General features: G+C 56.0%; 1 protein-coding gene across 6 annotated transcripts in view; it reads left to right on the forward strand.

Annotated features, from left to right (window-relative positions):
* Positions 1–7,654, forward strand: part of TSPAN9 (tetraspanin 9) — a 227,314-nt gene extending 219,660 nt beyond the window's left edge. For all 6 annotated transcript variants that reach the window (XM_066257704.1, XM_066257703.1, XM_066257705.1 and 3 more), the window contains 4 exons: positions 1,384–1,485; positions 2,141–2,272; positions 2,650–2,733; positions 4,358–7,654. In XM_066257704.1, the coding sequence (XP_066113801.1) occupies positions 1,384–1,485; positions 2,141–2,272; positions 2,650–2,733; positions 4,358–4,429 (390 nt within the window). In that variant the 3' untranslated portion in view covers positions 4,430–7,654. The remainder of the gene's footprint in view (positions 1–1,383; positions 1,486–2,140; positions 2,273–2,649; positions 2,734–4,357) is intronic.
* The last annotated feature ends 7,123 nt before the right edge of the window (positions 7,655–14,777 follow it).

The following is a 14,777-nucleotide window of genomic DNA, read 5'->3' on the forward strand; positions in this document are numbered from 1 at the left end:
CGGAGAGCTAGGAAAGGCCCTGAGGAAAGGGTTCGGGGGAACAGCATGGGGAAGGCGAGTTTGGGCTGGTTCCTTACCTTGCGTTGTCTTAGGAAGTAGAGTCCTCTAAATTCTCCAGGAATGCAGTGGACTGCCCCTTGCGATAGTAAATTCCCCATCACAGGGGGCATTCAAGCATGCTTGTGTTGACCACTTGGAGAAGGAATTTATGGTCCACTCACTAAGTGGTTGGGCTGGGTGATTGGAGGATAACCCATCGGAAACGGGTAGGAACTTTGCAAGTGACACCGTGAGTAGGGCTAACAGTGAAGGGGGACTACACTTTCCTTTCCAGAGACCTCTGAGCACAGAGGGACTGCTCCCAGGCTGCGCTGCAGGGTTCGGAAGGATGGCGGGGGACCCCTGCAACCTTGCCAGACTAGCTAGTCCCCAATTTGCAGAGCTTCTTATTGGTACTCCCAAGGATGACGAGCCAAGCACGCAGTCTCTTAGGGCTTAGCAGGCTCCTTTGGTTCACTGTGCCCAGGAGCTATGTCCCTGTCCGTTCTGTGGCTTTTATAAGTGCTTGCCTGGGCCACACTGAAAGGTAAAGTCATTCTAGTCTAAGACTAGAAACAATAATTCTATTGCATTTATGAAGGGACAGGAAGAAGAATATTGAGAGACCCCTCTGTGCCAGCCCTGTTCTTGGCTCTTCATAAGAATCGTTTCCTGCCTGACCTGTGGTGGCATAGTGGATAAAGCGTCGACCTGGAAATGCTGAGGTCGCTGGTTCGAAACCCTGGGCTTGCCTGGTCAAGGCACATATGGGAGTTGATGCTTCCTGCTCCTCCCCCCTTCTCTCTCTCTCTGTCTCTCTCTCCTCTCTCTCTCTCTGTCTCCCTCTCTCTCTCCTTTCTAAAATGAATTAAAAAAAAAAAAGAATCGTTTCCTTTAGTTCTTACAACAGCCCCAGAGGTGGACATTATTATTCCAGTATGTTACAGATAAGGCAGAGGCCAGTTACCTGCACGTAAGAGATGGACCTGAGATCAAAGAACTGAAATGACTGATCTGCCATTCTCTAGTCCTCAGGGTGTCTTTTGACAGAGGCCACATGGGGAAGATGTTGTGGGTGGGGTGTCCGAGCGGCTGTGTGTGTGGCGGTCTTCTTGCCTCTGATGGTTGCAGCCCTTGGCCTGGTCAGCTCCCCTGGGAGTCAGTGGGTACAGACCACAGCTGGGACCATGAACCTACCCTGCCCCGGCACCCCTCCCACATGGGCCAGCAGAACCCACACCTGGGGCCCTCCTCCAGGCTGGAAGCAGGAGAGCAGCAGTTCTAGTTGACCTGGGTGGCTTGCATCCTGGTCCCACTGTCCTGTCATTGGCCTCAACCTGACAGGTGAATGAGAACGCCAGGAAGGACCTGAAGGAGGGCCTGCTGCTGTACAACACGGAGAACAACGTGGGGCTCAAGAATGCCTGGAACATCATCCAGGCTGAGGTGAGGCTAGCAGCTGGGGCTCCCCACCCGGGACCATGCTGGGCGGTATCAGTGGGAGGCGGCTGGGGAGGGGCGAGGAGGGGGCGGAGGGGGTGAGCAGGACCTGGATGCGGGAGTGGCCAGGCCTGAGGGAGTCGTGACAGTGGCTGTGCGGGTACAGGCAGCTGGAAGGATGGATAATCGCAAAGGACAGACCATACAAGTCCTTTTTGTAAGCGTTGGAATGAATGACAGAATTTATTCCAGCAACAGCTCTGCCCCCCTGGTCACGGCTCAGGTGAGGAGGCTCTGGTTCTGAGAGGAAGACAAGCAGCACAGCCTGGACGCCCCATGGTAGCCTTGGGGAGGGGCAGGCAGCCCGCCTGGGGCAGGCCGTCTGCGCAGAGCTGGAGGTGCTGGTGCGGGGCAGAGGGCGGAGGCTGGCCAGCGGAGGCCCAGCTCCAAGGGGCAGGCAGCATCCGTCTCCCCATTCCAGCCTCCAGGAGGCAGCTGTCACCTCCCCTGTGGGCCCAGCTGAGGCCTAAAGAAGGGACAAGAAGAAGGCCTTTGTCTCCTCTGCTGACTCCAGGGTGGCAGCTCTGAGGGGCTCGGTTGGCCTGCACAGAGGAGGATGCCAGGCCGTGGCATGTCTGACCCTGTGCATCCCCACCCACAGATGCGCTGCTGTGGTGTCACCGACTACACAGACTGGTACCCGGTGCTGGGCCAGAACATGGTCCCCGACCGCTGCTGCATGGAGAACTCCCAGGGCTGTGGGCGCAACAGCACCACCCCGCTGTGGAGAACGGTGAGCCCGAGGCTGCGTCCATGGGTCCTCATCCCAGGACCTGTGTGGTGGCAAGAAGACACCTGCAGGGGAAGGAGGGGGGCCTGGGACACCGAGGGAATGGCTTAATGTGGAGTGGGGTGGGGGGCACACAGGACTGAAGCCGAAAGGCAGGTGGAAAATTGACCTGGACCCACAGTTGGGAGTGTCATGTGGTGGGCGTCTGAGCCTGTGCAGTGGGGCCCTCCGGTGGCACCCTGGGCAGGGCACGGCCTGCTCAAAGGCAGGAGGACCAGGCTGGGGGGCAAGGAGGGGCTGAAGGAGAAGGTGGGTGGGGCTGGGCAGGTGGAGCTGCTCATACTCATGCTGGCCTGTCACCTGTGGTCCTTGCTGCCTAGGGCTGCTATGAGAAGGTGAAGATGTGGTTTGATGACAACAAGCACGTGCTCGGCACGGTGGGGATGTGCATCCTCATCATGCAGGTAAGGGCCAGCGGAACCTCGCTGCCTCCCGGCTGGAGGACAGCGAGCACCCGGGAAGCCCAGGCACTGACCCTGCAGCCTGACGTCCATGCGCTCTCCTCTGCTCTGAGGCCTCTTCTGATGCCTGTTCTGACCCTGCGGGCAACACAGGGCCCTGCTGCCTGACATTTCTCTGAGCCTTGGGCCTGATGCTGGCATTACAGCAGCCCGTGTGTGTTTGCTGGTGAGCATACCTGTCCCACTCCGCAGGGACATTTATCTTGTAACTGAATGGAATGAAACCTGAGTCCTCAGTAATGATTATGAGTATGGGCTCCTGGGCTAGACTCCACAGGTCCCATCCTAGCCTCAGTGCCTGTTAGATATATGTAACCTGGGCACATTGATTAGCTTCTGTGCCTTAATTTCCATATCAGTATAATGGGCATGATCATGTCCCTTCTTAACACTGAGTTTAATATGCCTAACATAGGGCGTAGAGCAGCACCAGGCACATAGGAAATATTCAGTAAATGGTAGCTGTCATTAGCAAGGACGTAACGATAGCTGCTCTTTTTAAGGCCTCGTCTAGATGATGGGGAGGGGAGGATGCCTCTCATCTTAAAGACAGGGCTGATGAGCTGTCTGGAAACAAGATACCCCCGATCTTTTGGGGGACAAGCATTTCCTAGGCTTTCTCCTGTGCCCACTCTGGATGGCTCTTGTTCCTGGTGAGCAGGAGTCTTCAGGGCCTTAATTCTCTTGAAGCACTTGAATGTGGCTGGTTGGTGTATAGGAAGATGGTCGACATCCTGCATGAAGTTATCTTTTTTTCTCCTAAACTCTTGGATTTGGGGGCTGGATCATGTTTGCTTTATCTAAGCGCTTGCAAGCTTAGCAGGTGAGCCTGCTGTCATTTGCACAGAGCTCAGATTTGAGATGTACTCAGAGGAAGCAAGATTCTGTTTAGTGCTAAGAATGGGCTTATTTCAGGTCTGCCTGTCATCAGGCCCGGACAGGGACCAGAACCCTGGAGCTGGGCTCACCAGCCATGGTCCCCTCCATTGCTGCCTGAACCTTGAGTGTGAGAGGCACACTGTCCGTGCTCCAGGGCCTGAGCCCACTGCACACTGTCTGTAGTACTGTGAGCCACAGGCTGGCTCCCTTCTGCTGCCCCCACCACTCCAGGCCACCACCCTCTTTCAGGATTAGGAGTTGAGGGAACAACAGAGTGTTAATGTCGTTCTAAGCATAATGGGTAAGATGCATCTGCTGCAGCCAAAGACTTCATGTGGTGTATCCCAGAACCAGACAGGAGTGACTCAGCACAGGGTCCACACATTGCTCCACGTTTCTCCCCCTCCTCACTTCCTGTTAGCTGCCCTTAGGGTCAGGTCCCTGGTGCGTTCGGCATCACTACAGCACGCTGAAACCGGGGGGCTCCCGTCTTGGGGAAGTTCAGTGACACCGTACAGACAGCTCTGAGATGGCCCAAGCTGGTCACCGGGTGCCCTCCTCTGGTCACCACTGTCTTCCTGCCACCAGCTTCTTTCAAGCACTAAGTGCTTGTACCATTTGCTTTAGGGGCACGTGACAGACCCCAGCGTGGGGCTTTTTGTCTCAGGCCCTCCCCCCTGTCTTTCAGATTCTGGGCATGGCCTTCTCTATGACCCTCTTCCAGCACATCCACCGGACTGGTAAAAAGTACGACGCCTGAGCGGCTGGCGGAGCCGGAGCCCCCGCGCAGACACTGTGCCAGGGGAGGAGAGCTGAGTTTGTGTCGCCTGCCTGCACTCCAGACTGCTGCCCTGCCCCACCCCCGCTGCCCTCCCCACCCACCCCGCCTCCGCCTTCTGGGGGTGGAGGGCCAGGTGGGAAGAGGCACGGAGACCTTGGGGCGCTGGGGCTCCTGGCTGCCTGCACATGTGTACTTGCCAAAGAAGCTGGGGCCAGGGGACCGCGGCGGAGACGCGGCGCTGCGTGTGGGCCCCGCCCGTCCTCCCTGGCATGGCCGCGTGGGTGCAGCAGAATGCTCCCTCCTGGTGGAGAGACTGCCGCAGGGGTGCCCGTGGGGGAGCGGGCAGGCTGCCTCCACGCCCAGGCCCCAGGGAGCATCTTGCCCAGGCATTTTATACCTTACAGTGTAACTTTTTAATTTTATTTTACTCTGATTATGATTATTCAGGAATATTATCTCAGATACGTTTAGGGTTAGCTTTCTGATTTGTAACTTTTTACTGCGTTGATTTCTGTAACGGTTTGATTTTTTTTTCTGAGGGTGGGAGACGGGTGGGAGAGAGGACATCTCTCTGGTTTTAGTCAGGACAAACCACTGTGCAGCACAGGAGGCCTGCCTGCATTCAGAGTGCACTGAGGAGAGCCGGCGGGCCCGCTCCCTGGCCGGCGGCGGCTGGGGCACAGGAGCCGGACGAGCAGGTGGACTGGAGGAGCATGAGCGGCGTGGAGGAGCCCTGCACAGGAGCGGTGTGTCTGCGAGTGCTGGTGCAGGAGGCCCGAGCACGGGGGCCTGGAGGCTGGCGAAGCGCTTTGCCGGGAACACAGCCGGAGCCGTCGTGGGTCCTTCCCCTTCATGGATGAGCAGTTGTCTTTTTCCCTTCTTTCATCCTCCTGCCCTCTGCTGGCTCAGGAGGCTCCCCTGCCTCACACGGGCCTTCCCGTGACAGGTTCTGCACACCCCAGAGATTTCACAGACATTCCTGCTAGACACTCGGACACATACCTCTCTAGTTCAGCTGCTGCTCACTTTCTACATTGCTCTGGCAGGGAAAGCAGTCCTTAGGTTTGCTGCTCAGACAGTGGCAGAGGACCCGTGATAGTCAGGAGGGGCAGATGGAAATGGTGCCTATAATCATTCCAGCCCGACCCACTGGGCTGCTGATTCCCAGCAGGGAAGAAGGGAGACATGTCCGTCCAGGTCCCAGGACCCTCATCTCCTTCCTCGGGGTTCACTGAGGGTGGAGTGGGTGGTGATCGTGTCCTCTGTGACCCCAAAGAAAAGTACAGAGACCTGAGAAAGGTCAGACTGGATCCTGTTAAGTGGCCCCAGGATGAAAGCAGCCCGAGTCAGAGCCTGGAGGTGAGCCAGCAGCCGAGGCAGTGGCTGCCATGGGGCGCCCACCACACTTGGGCTGGTCTGAGCAAGCATTTTGCAGTTAAAGAAAGAAGTCAAGAATCCGTGTGACAGGTCTTGGAAAGGTTCCCCCCTAGCCAGGTAGGACCCTGTGTGCTTCCCCAGGTGGGGTCTCGCAGGCAGCTAGCTGCCTTTTCCCACGCCACTTGGCTCCTGTCTAGTTTCCCCAGCAGGCCCACATCCCCTCTTCAGCCTCCATGTTTCTGTTCTGAGCTGAGACTCGGCCCCCCCACCAGCAACTCCTCCACAAAACTTAGGTGCAGTGTAGTCAGGACCAGGCATGCAGAACTTTTGGTGAGCTCGGGATTCACGTGTTTGGAGGGTGAGGAGTAGCAAGTAGAGTAGTCTCTGAATTGGGCAGTAAAGCCACCCTCCTGAGACAGGAGCGCTGGTGCAGATGGAGAGTTGGGAAGGTAGGGCTTGGCATGGAGGATGGGCAAGCACTCATTTGAGCAAAACTGCCTCGGTTCTCCAGCCCATCCTCCTGGTAAGGAGCTTCCCCCGCCTCCCCAGGAACCCCAGTCTGCAGAGCTTAGAGCAGATGTGCCACCATGCCATTGAGGAGAGACACTCAGCAAACACACGTTCAAGTCGCACAGTGGGACCTCGTGCATAATGAGTTTATACTGGGGGTGGGGGCGGGGTGGGTTTGTTTATGCCTATCAATGCAATTTTTATTTTTTGTTAAAATCAACAGCAAAAGCCTAGCACCTTGGGGTGTGTGTAGCCTCCCTGGCAATCTTATGTTTCTTGAGCTTCAGGAGCATCCTCTAGCCCCAGAGCCGCCACAGACCCCTTCCTCCCGCCAGCCCCGCACCTCGTGTGTCCCTGCAGAGCCTTGTCCTCAGTTCCCAGACTCCCTTCTTGCCTCGCCCTGTGCTTGGTTGTTCCATCACTGGGCCACGTCTACACTGGGTGGGAGACACCGCGCACGGGCCAGGGTGCTCTTCTGAGTCCCTGTCTGGCCCACACTGCACAGAAGGCCTCAATCATGGCTTCACTCATTAAGGTCAGAGTTAGTTTAATCAGATCTGATGCAGGCAGTTTACAGAGGCTCAGAGGTCAGGGTCCTGCAGATGACTTCAAAGGAAGTCATCTTTCTCCACAGCCATGTCACAGGGGAGGTGGGTGAGCAGGGGCCAGGAACTGCTCCTCAGGGGCTGTAGCAAGCAGCTGTTGGGGCACGGGTCTCCTCCCACGCTCTGTCGAGCCTCTCCCTGTGGGGCTGGGCCTGCATCTTGAGCTCTCACTCTGGAGGGGCTGCTGAGCCCACCCCAGGTGCTCACACAGGTGTTCTGGACTGACTTGGAACTAGGTGGCCACTGCCCTTGTTTTAGTGGCCAAAGAGCAGTCGGATGAAAATGATCGCCCCGCTCTCTGGCCCCCTGCCCACCCACTGGTGGAGGTGCTAACTAGCAGGGGCCTGGCATAGGACGGGAGCTGGGGCCAGATACGTGTGGTCCACTCTGTGTCCCCCAGCCCTTCAGAGTCCGGCTGCTCCTGTTCCCATTCTCCCATTCCCCTCCTCTGCCTGCAGGGAAGCAGTAGTCCAGGGCAGGCCCCTTCCTGCCCTAACCGGGCACTCTGAGGGCGAGGCCCTGGCGCCATGGCCACACCCTGCCCATTCGCAGGGCAGTGCAGGAGAGCACGGGGGCACGACTGTTGGTTTCAAATGCACTTTTCTGCTTGCGATGCTGTATCTGCATTTCCTTCATCCTTGTCCTGGCTTTATTGAGCACCATGTTTTTAGCATGTTTTTAAATAAAAACTGATAATGTGTCAAAAGCACAAGCAGGCTGTCTCTTTGCGGTGTGTTTGTTCGGTTAGCTGTGCCTGTGACATTTCATGTCTTGGTTGGTGTGAGAGACCAGCTGGGGATCAAGCACTAATCTCATTCTGTCCCAGACACACCCCACAGCCAGGACCTCACCTCTTCCTCTCAGGCCCAGGTCATGGCCGTGTTGGGCCGGGGGGGTCCCTCTGTGGGTGCCTGAGGAATCCTAGCACCCCCTTTGCCTGGTGACCTGATGCAGGTTTGGCCGGGGGCCAATCCAAGTGGCAGGGCCCTCTGCATGAGAGGTCACCTCCTACCTGTGTGTGTGTCCCATCCAGACCACCAGTCTTGTGGGCCAGGCCATAGTGTGCTGGGAGAAGGGGTAAGCCACGAGTCATTCATGGCTTCCTGTGGGGGCAGGGACTGGCAGTTTTGGGCACTGTATCTCCCGGACAGATGTGCAGCATGGGTGTGATGGGAGCAGGAGTGGCATCTCACCACCCATGTGTGGAGGGTCTGGCTTCCTCCCTCCAGGGAGCGGTGTGGTTGGCGTGGAGTCACCCCAGAGCTTCAACCTTTTGGGCTCCATCCTGCAGCTGCTGCGTCCCAAAGTCTCCAGCGATTTGCTGAGGAATCAGGAGTCTGAGGTGACACTGTCAAAGGTCAGCAGCAATGGGGTCCTTGAGCGCCTCCCCATAGAGATTTAGTCTGTGGCTGTGGGGTCAAGAGTTGGTTGAGCTAAGAGATGGATGACCCTCCAAGTGATAGGAATGTGGATGGAAACTACTTCCTCTCTGCCCAGTTTTACTCCTGCCCCTCAGCCTGTGGACACAACACTGGGACGTCCCCTGGGTTTCTGTGCTGTTGGTTCCTGGGGGCAGTGTGAGACCCATTGGCCCCCAGGGCAGGAAGTGCACGGGCTGTTCTGTCAGCACTGGGTGGTGGTCAGATCGGAGCTGAGTCGGGAGAGGCAGCCACCTGGCTGAGCAGGAGAGGAGATGTCCATGGGAGGTCTGGGCTGGGCATCTTTCCCCTGGAGACTTCTAATATCTCAGCTGGGACCTACTGGAATGGGTTTTGGGCCTGTGGGATGGGGTGGCGGAGATGACCCTGGGGGACCTCCCTTCCTCCCCCATTCTTGTGGGAGGTGCTGGGCTAGCTGCCTTCCACCAGCACCCAGCACAGGGCAAGTGAGAAAGGATGGTTTATGAGCCACAACTGGACAGGCTTGGTATGCATATGAGAACTTCCTCAAAATGGCCCATCTGGGGCTCGCAGTGACAAGACGTTTATCACCCTGACACCTTGAATGCCAACTTGTGCCAAGCAGCTTGAATACAGCAGTGAACAGCCTGGACCCAACCCTTATGCTTGCAGAGGGGACCACAGAGGAGCAGATGGGACTGCAGGTCAGTGCCGTGATGGCGCTGTTTACGGATGGGAGAGTCACTGACCCCAACTCAGTGATGTCGTAGCTGAGAAGACGGGAGGAGTTAACCTGGCCAGGAGTGGAGCGAGGTATGTCCGTCAATGTCACTGGGGCTGACACACAGAAGGTGCAGAGGTGTCTGGAGAGAGTTGTGGCCACCAGGTCAAAGAGTTCGAGATCTAAGCTAAGAGCAACAGGAGCTGCTGAGAGTGTGACCGGCTTGGATCCGCCCTTGAGAACCATCACGGTGGCTACAGAGTGGAGAATGGCTGAGGGGCAGGGTGGGTGCAGGGACATCAGGAAGACGCTGCTTCCGTGATTTAGGTGAGAGAAGTGCCCATGGATGGAGAAAAGAAACAGAATTGAGACCCACAGGAGAACTGAAAAGCCTTGGTGACAAATTAGACATATTGTGGGGAGAATGAGCATTCTTGCCATTCACACAGCATGGCGTCCCCCACCCTGGACATGTAGATGACTAATGGTTTGCACCAAATGGAGAGTGAGTGTATTTTCTGGGCTCAGGACTTATGGGCAGGAGATGGGCAGGGACCAGCATGGTGTAATCACATCTCTCCTTTTGTTTGTTTTCAGCATCACAGCTTGTAAAATGCTTTCACAGAGGTTATCTAGATTTGTTCTGGCCATAACTATGTTATTAGCTGTCACTGAACCAGGTCTGGGTGGGAGCAGTGCCAATTTGGGGCTGGAGGGCCTGGGTAAATGCCCACACTGCAGCTGGTGCCCACATGAGCCTTTGCAGTCACTGGATTTGTCCTGGCTCCATCGTCTGCATAATGAGGGTAATACCTATAGTATAGATTTGCTGTGAAACTAAATAAAAAGCATGAATGTAACGACATCCAGCTTGTTCCTGGGCCAAGGAAGGTGCTTGGCAAGAAAGTAGTCAAATCTAGGTCCACGAGGAAGAGCATCCCCCTAGCTTGGAAGCTGGGTCACAGGAGAGTGACCTGGGAGGGGAGTGAGCTGTTGAAAGGAGATATGCATATGTGGTGGCTTCTCCCGTGCGTCAGCTTTGCTCTGGGCAGGCAGGAGCAGCATTCAATAAGTCACAGAAGCAAGAGGGAAGTCAGATTAAATAAATGTCATTTGGGGCACAAAATATCGGCATTGCAATGGCCTCTTCTTAAAGCATTCAGTAAAGATTGGGAGGCTATTGATTAAGCCATCTCATTTTGCTGAGTTTAATGACAGCTGAGGAGATGGACTATTGTGCTTCCTTAACCTAACAAGAAGAATAGCAACACTCCATCCACGCTCTCGGACCGAAGCCGGAACTTCCCCTTTGTGGGCCTAGAGCCTGCCAGGTAGCTAGGAGTCGCTGGGGCACACCTAGGACACAGCCCAGTTTCCTTTGGTGTCCATCATGCAGAGGAGGACAGGGACTGAAATAGCCAGCCTCCGTGGTGGTCTGGTTGGGTCTGGTGGGGAAGCATGTTGCCCAGAGATTTTTCTTCTGGTGGCTGCAGAGTTCTGGGACCTAGCCTCACTGTCCTCCAAAGCAGGGCCGACCCCACAGATGGGCAAGACAAGCCCATGCTGTCATTTAATGGCCTCAGGAAGCTCCTTGCCCTTTTGTCTTCTCCCTCCTGCCCTAACTCTCCCACTCAATTCCTGCAATCTCAGTATATATACTGTATTTCCCCATGTATAAGACACACCCTTTTTTGAAAAATTTGAGGTCTAATAACTGGGTACGTCTTATAGAGTGGTTGTAGATTTTTTTAACTTGCATTTCCTGCATTTTTATGCAGATGAGGAGTTGTATGAATTTTATGATGAATAAAACTTGAGATAAATAACTTTATGCAACACTTTTTTTTTTCTTCAAATTTCGGCCCCCAAATTAAGGTGCATCTTATACATGGGAGCATCTTATACATGGGGAGATACAGTATTCTCAATATATTTCTTTTTCTCTGTCAAGAGAGTCCTCTCCTGAGGACTTGGCCTTCTTATTTTACTGATTCTTTAAACCCCAATTAGGATCCATGAGCCGCTTACCAGACTGTTTCTGACCTCTTCCAGGAGTGCCGAGGCTAACGGGGACATTGGTGCTCTTGGCTCTGGCTGGCCTGGTCCTGCCCTCGGAGCAGGGACATGGTTTGCGCCTGGCTGATGGGAAGGGCAGGAATCAAGCTTTGTTCACGGCCCTCCTCACCCCTGGCCTAAGCCAAAGGGTCCCACCAGACCCCTGCGGCACCCTCTCCTTCCTGCTCAGTCATGGCCGGACGGGGCTTCAGCCAGCGATGGAAGCAGGAGAAGGGGAGTAGGGGCTTCTCGTGGATTTGTTTTTAAGAAGAAAGTAAGTGAATTGCTTTTCTGACAAGAGAAAATGTTATTTTACGATCTTTTCATTAAAAGCGCGATGAAAACAAAAAAGAAGAGCAAAGTGGAATGATCTTGGGTTTGGGCCCCTACGCCCCCCCACCCCCGCAGCCTCGCTACCCTCAGCCAGGACAGGAAGTGGGGGCCAGCATCCCACCCGGCTGCAGCCAGTCCCCCCCACAGCAGCTGACAGGGGCCCGGCAGGAAGTAGTGCCAGCTGACAGGCGAGTGGCAGCCACCAAGGATGACAGACAGCTTCAGCAAAGGCTTCCACTGCCCCCATCCTAACCGAGCCCCTACAGGCAGCGGGGCCAACTTAGTTGCTGTGAAACTAAATAAAAAGCATGAATGTAAAGACATCCAGCTTGTTCCTGGGCAGCCACCCACAGTGCTGTGTGCGGCAGGGCGGGGCCTGGCGGGGGGCTCATCCCTCTTCAAGCACACTTGTGTGCTTGTGTGTACCTGCATACACACACTCACACTCACAGTGATGGTGGAGGTGAGCAGCCATTCGGGTCCTATGAGACAGATGACCGTGGACATGCCTCCTCAGACTGGGTCCATTCCTCTGCCTGATATCAAAGCCATCAGAAGGCTGCCACTGTGTTCAGGGAACAATCTTGACCAAAGGGGCCGGGAGACAGGAGAAGGGCCGGGGGATGCAAGGTGGGTCCCGCCTAAGGTGGATTGATCTGCTCACGTAGCAAGTAAGCAGGCCCCGTTCAGGTTCACGCCAGGGGTGGCTCCTGCCTAGCCTGCCTCCCCTGCCCCCCCACCCCCACCCCCAAGTCCCTCTGTTGGGATCCCTAGCATCCAACTTACTCAGGTGCTCTCCAGGTGCCCTCATTGACTCCACCCACCTCAAGCAAGTTTCTTAGAATAGTGAATGAAACAGAATGAGTGTTTTATGTCATAAAAGATGAAGTATTTGCTTCCTTTTAGTTCCCTGCCAGGCCACCTGATGCACTCTGCTCCTCTGAGCCATAAAGTTGAAGTCTTTTTGCATTGGAATGAAAAGTGCCTCCCTCTGGCTTGGGGATAAGGATAAATTAGTGGTCCAGATGGGGAGGCATGAGCTCTCTGGGGTGAGATGACCTGGTGTCCACGGGCAGTAGAAGGTGTGTCTCAGTTTGAAATGCTTGGTGGGATCCTGACGGCCGGCCAGAGGGGCACCTTGCTCCTGACCTCTCCCCACACATCAGCCGCTGGGGTGATGCCCACAGCAGGACAGGCAAACCGCAAGCTCATTAACAGAGGCTGCCTGGGCATCACGTCAGTGGCGTGAGAATACCGGCTGACCAAAGGCAGGCAGAGAGGTTTAAGAGGAACACAATTCAAGCACACTTGTTTGAGCCTGGCTCTCGCTAGCCGCCAAGAGCTAATGACACTCATGGGAAGGTGAGGTCAGTGCAGACAGCAAACTGGGGAGCCGACAAGGGCAAGCAGGCCTCTAATCAGTATGGGCAGTGGGCTTCTAAAAGGGCCCCCTCCCCTGCCATCCCTCTGCTTTGGCATGTGGGGTGGGTCGCAACACATCCGATGAACTGATGGCCTGAGTTTCCCCTGCAGAGGAGGAAAACAGCAAGAGAAGGTCATTTTAGATATAATAATGCCTTTATTATCACGACCCTAGCCTATGCAGCTGGGCTTACACTGAGGCCAGCTAAGGAGACGCTAGAGAAATTTCTCCGTATACCCTAGGTTTAGGCAGCTTCTCTGTTTCTGGAATGCTGTGGCAGCTGGTTCCTGGAGCCCCTCTGGCCTCAGTGATACGGGCGCCTGGCAGTACTCGTGGCACCGGCACCATGTGTCTGTGGGAAGGAGCAGGAGGGAAGGGCACACACGGAGGCCGAGGGGTGGAGCTCAGGGTTGGGCATTGTGCCGGAAGAGAAGAACGGAGTGGGGCAGGAGGCGGTGGGAAAATGAGGCTGCACTGTAAACCTGTCCCTTCTTGGAAGAGGACCCAGGCACCTGCTCTGCCAGCCAGTGTCACAGACCCACTCAGCGCCATTCCGAGTCCCAGTCAGAGGTCAGGGCAGGTGCTGTGAGAACACAGCAGGAGAGGCATTGCCCTGGCTGACGGACAACCTGCTAGAAACACAAATCTGTGGCCCTGTCCCTCTGATTTGAAGCAGGCGGGGAAGAAGGGGGCAGCTATCTGTGCTAAGCCCGCCAGGCGATCCTCATGTGAGCTCAAGTTCAAGAACTTCTGGTTTAGACACATGATCACTAGCATCATTGGAGGACGTGAGCGCCTCCCAGTGGTGACACAAAATATGGGGTTCTCCTTGCCAGTCAAACCACTTCCCCTTCTCCATTTCTGCCCCCGGCCCCAAAGTGGCCAGTAAGTAGGGATTCTTTTCAAGGCCCATAGCAGGATGAGTGGTGGTGAAAGTAACTTAATGCATGTCCTCCACCCCGAAACCCTGAAGATGGCCTGGAGTAGAAGAGACCAAGACCAAAACTGGCCACATGGCCTGAGGGCCCTGGGGGCACATCCCCCTGGCACACCCCCATCCCTCCTCTGTGCCAGGCCTATGGCCATGCACAGGGTGGGTGCCCTGATGAGATTCTAGGCCTCAGACAGCTCACACTGTGCCCGCCCAGAGCCCCAGCATCAGCATAGAGAGGAGGGAATGGAGGCAGGAGGTGTTGGCTTCACCACCCAGGCTCCTCCTCCCTGCTTAGGGTGGCTCTGTGGGTGCACTAGACCTCACGGGACGGGGGAGGCATTTCCTGTCCCTCACCAGCCTTCCCTGTCCCCAGACAACAGTGCCCACACAGGCATGCAATTTCACAACCTGCTTGCGGCTTCTGACTGCTGAGGGAGGTCCGCCCTCACTGGGCTTCAGCATTGGCACTGGAGGTGATAGGTCAGGTGCTCCCATGAGCAGTGACCCCAGGCTGCTGCCTGCCACACTCCACCCGGAGGGGCTAGCTGTCAGCCTGAGGGAGCCAGACTTCTCTCCCAACTGCAAATGTGCTGGGCTCCAGCGCTGGGGCCCGACGGGTGGGCCGCCCAACCTGGGAGGGGTGTGAAGCTGCGGCCGGCCCACAACACCCCTGAGGGACATGTGGCTCCTGAATGCCAGCCCAGGAGTTCATGACAGAGATGGAGAACGGAGGGCGGCTGGCGCGGGCGGCTGGGGCGGGTGCCATGACTGCGGCCCCAGCTCTCCATCTCTGTTATGAACCGTTGGGCTGATGGTTCAGGAGCATTTTGCAGAGGTCGGGCCACAGCAGGTGCTGGAATACCAAACAGCCAAAGTCAACACACCCTCAGCCTGAACTCACCAAGCTGCTCCTCCCTCCCTCAGCTCACAGGGGCAGCCACCCTGATGGGGAGTGCGACCTCCCTGGCC

The sequence above is a fragment of the Saccopteryx bilineata genome, chromosome 2 (assembly GCF_036850765.1).
Source record: "Saccopteryx bilineata isolate mSacBil1 chromosome 2, mSacBil1_pri_phased_curated, whole genome shotgun sequence".
NCBI lineage: Eukaryota > Metazoa > Chordata > Mammalia > Chiroptera > Emballonuridae > Saccopteryx > Saccopteryx bilineata.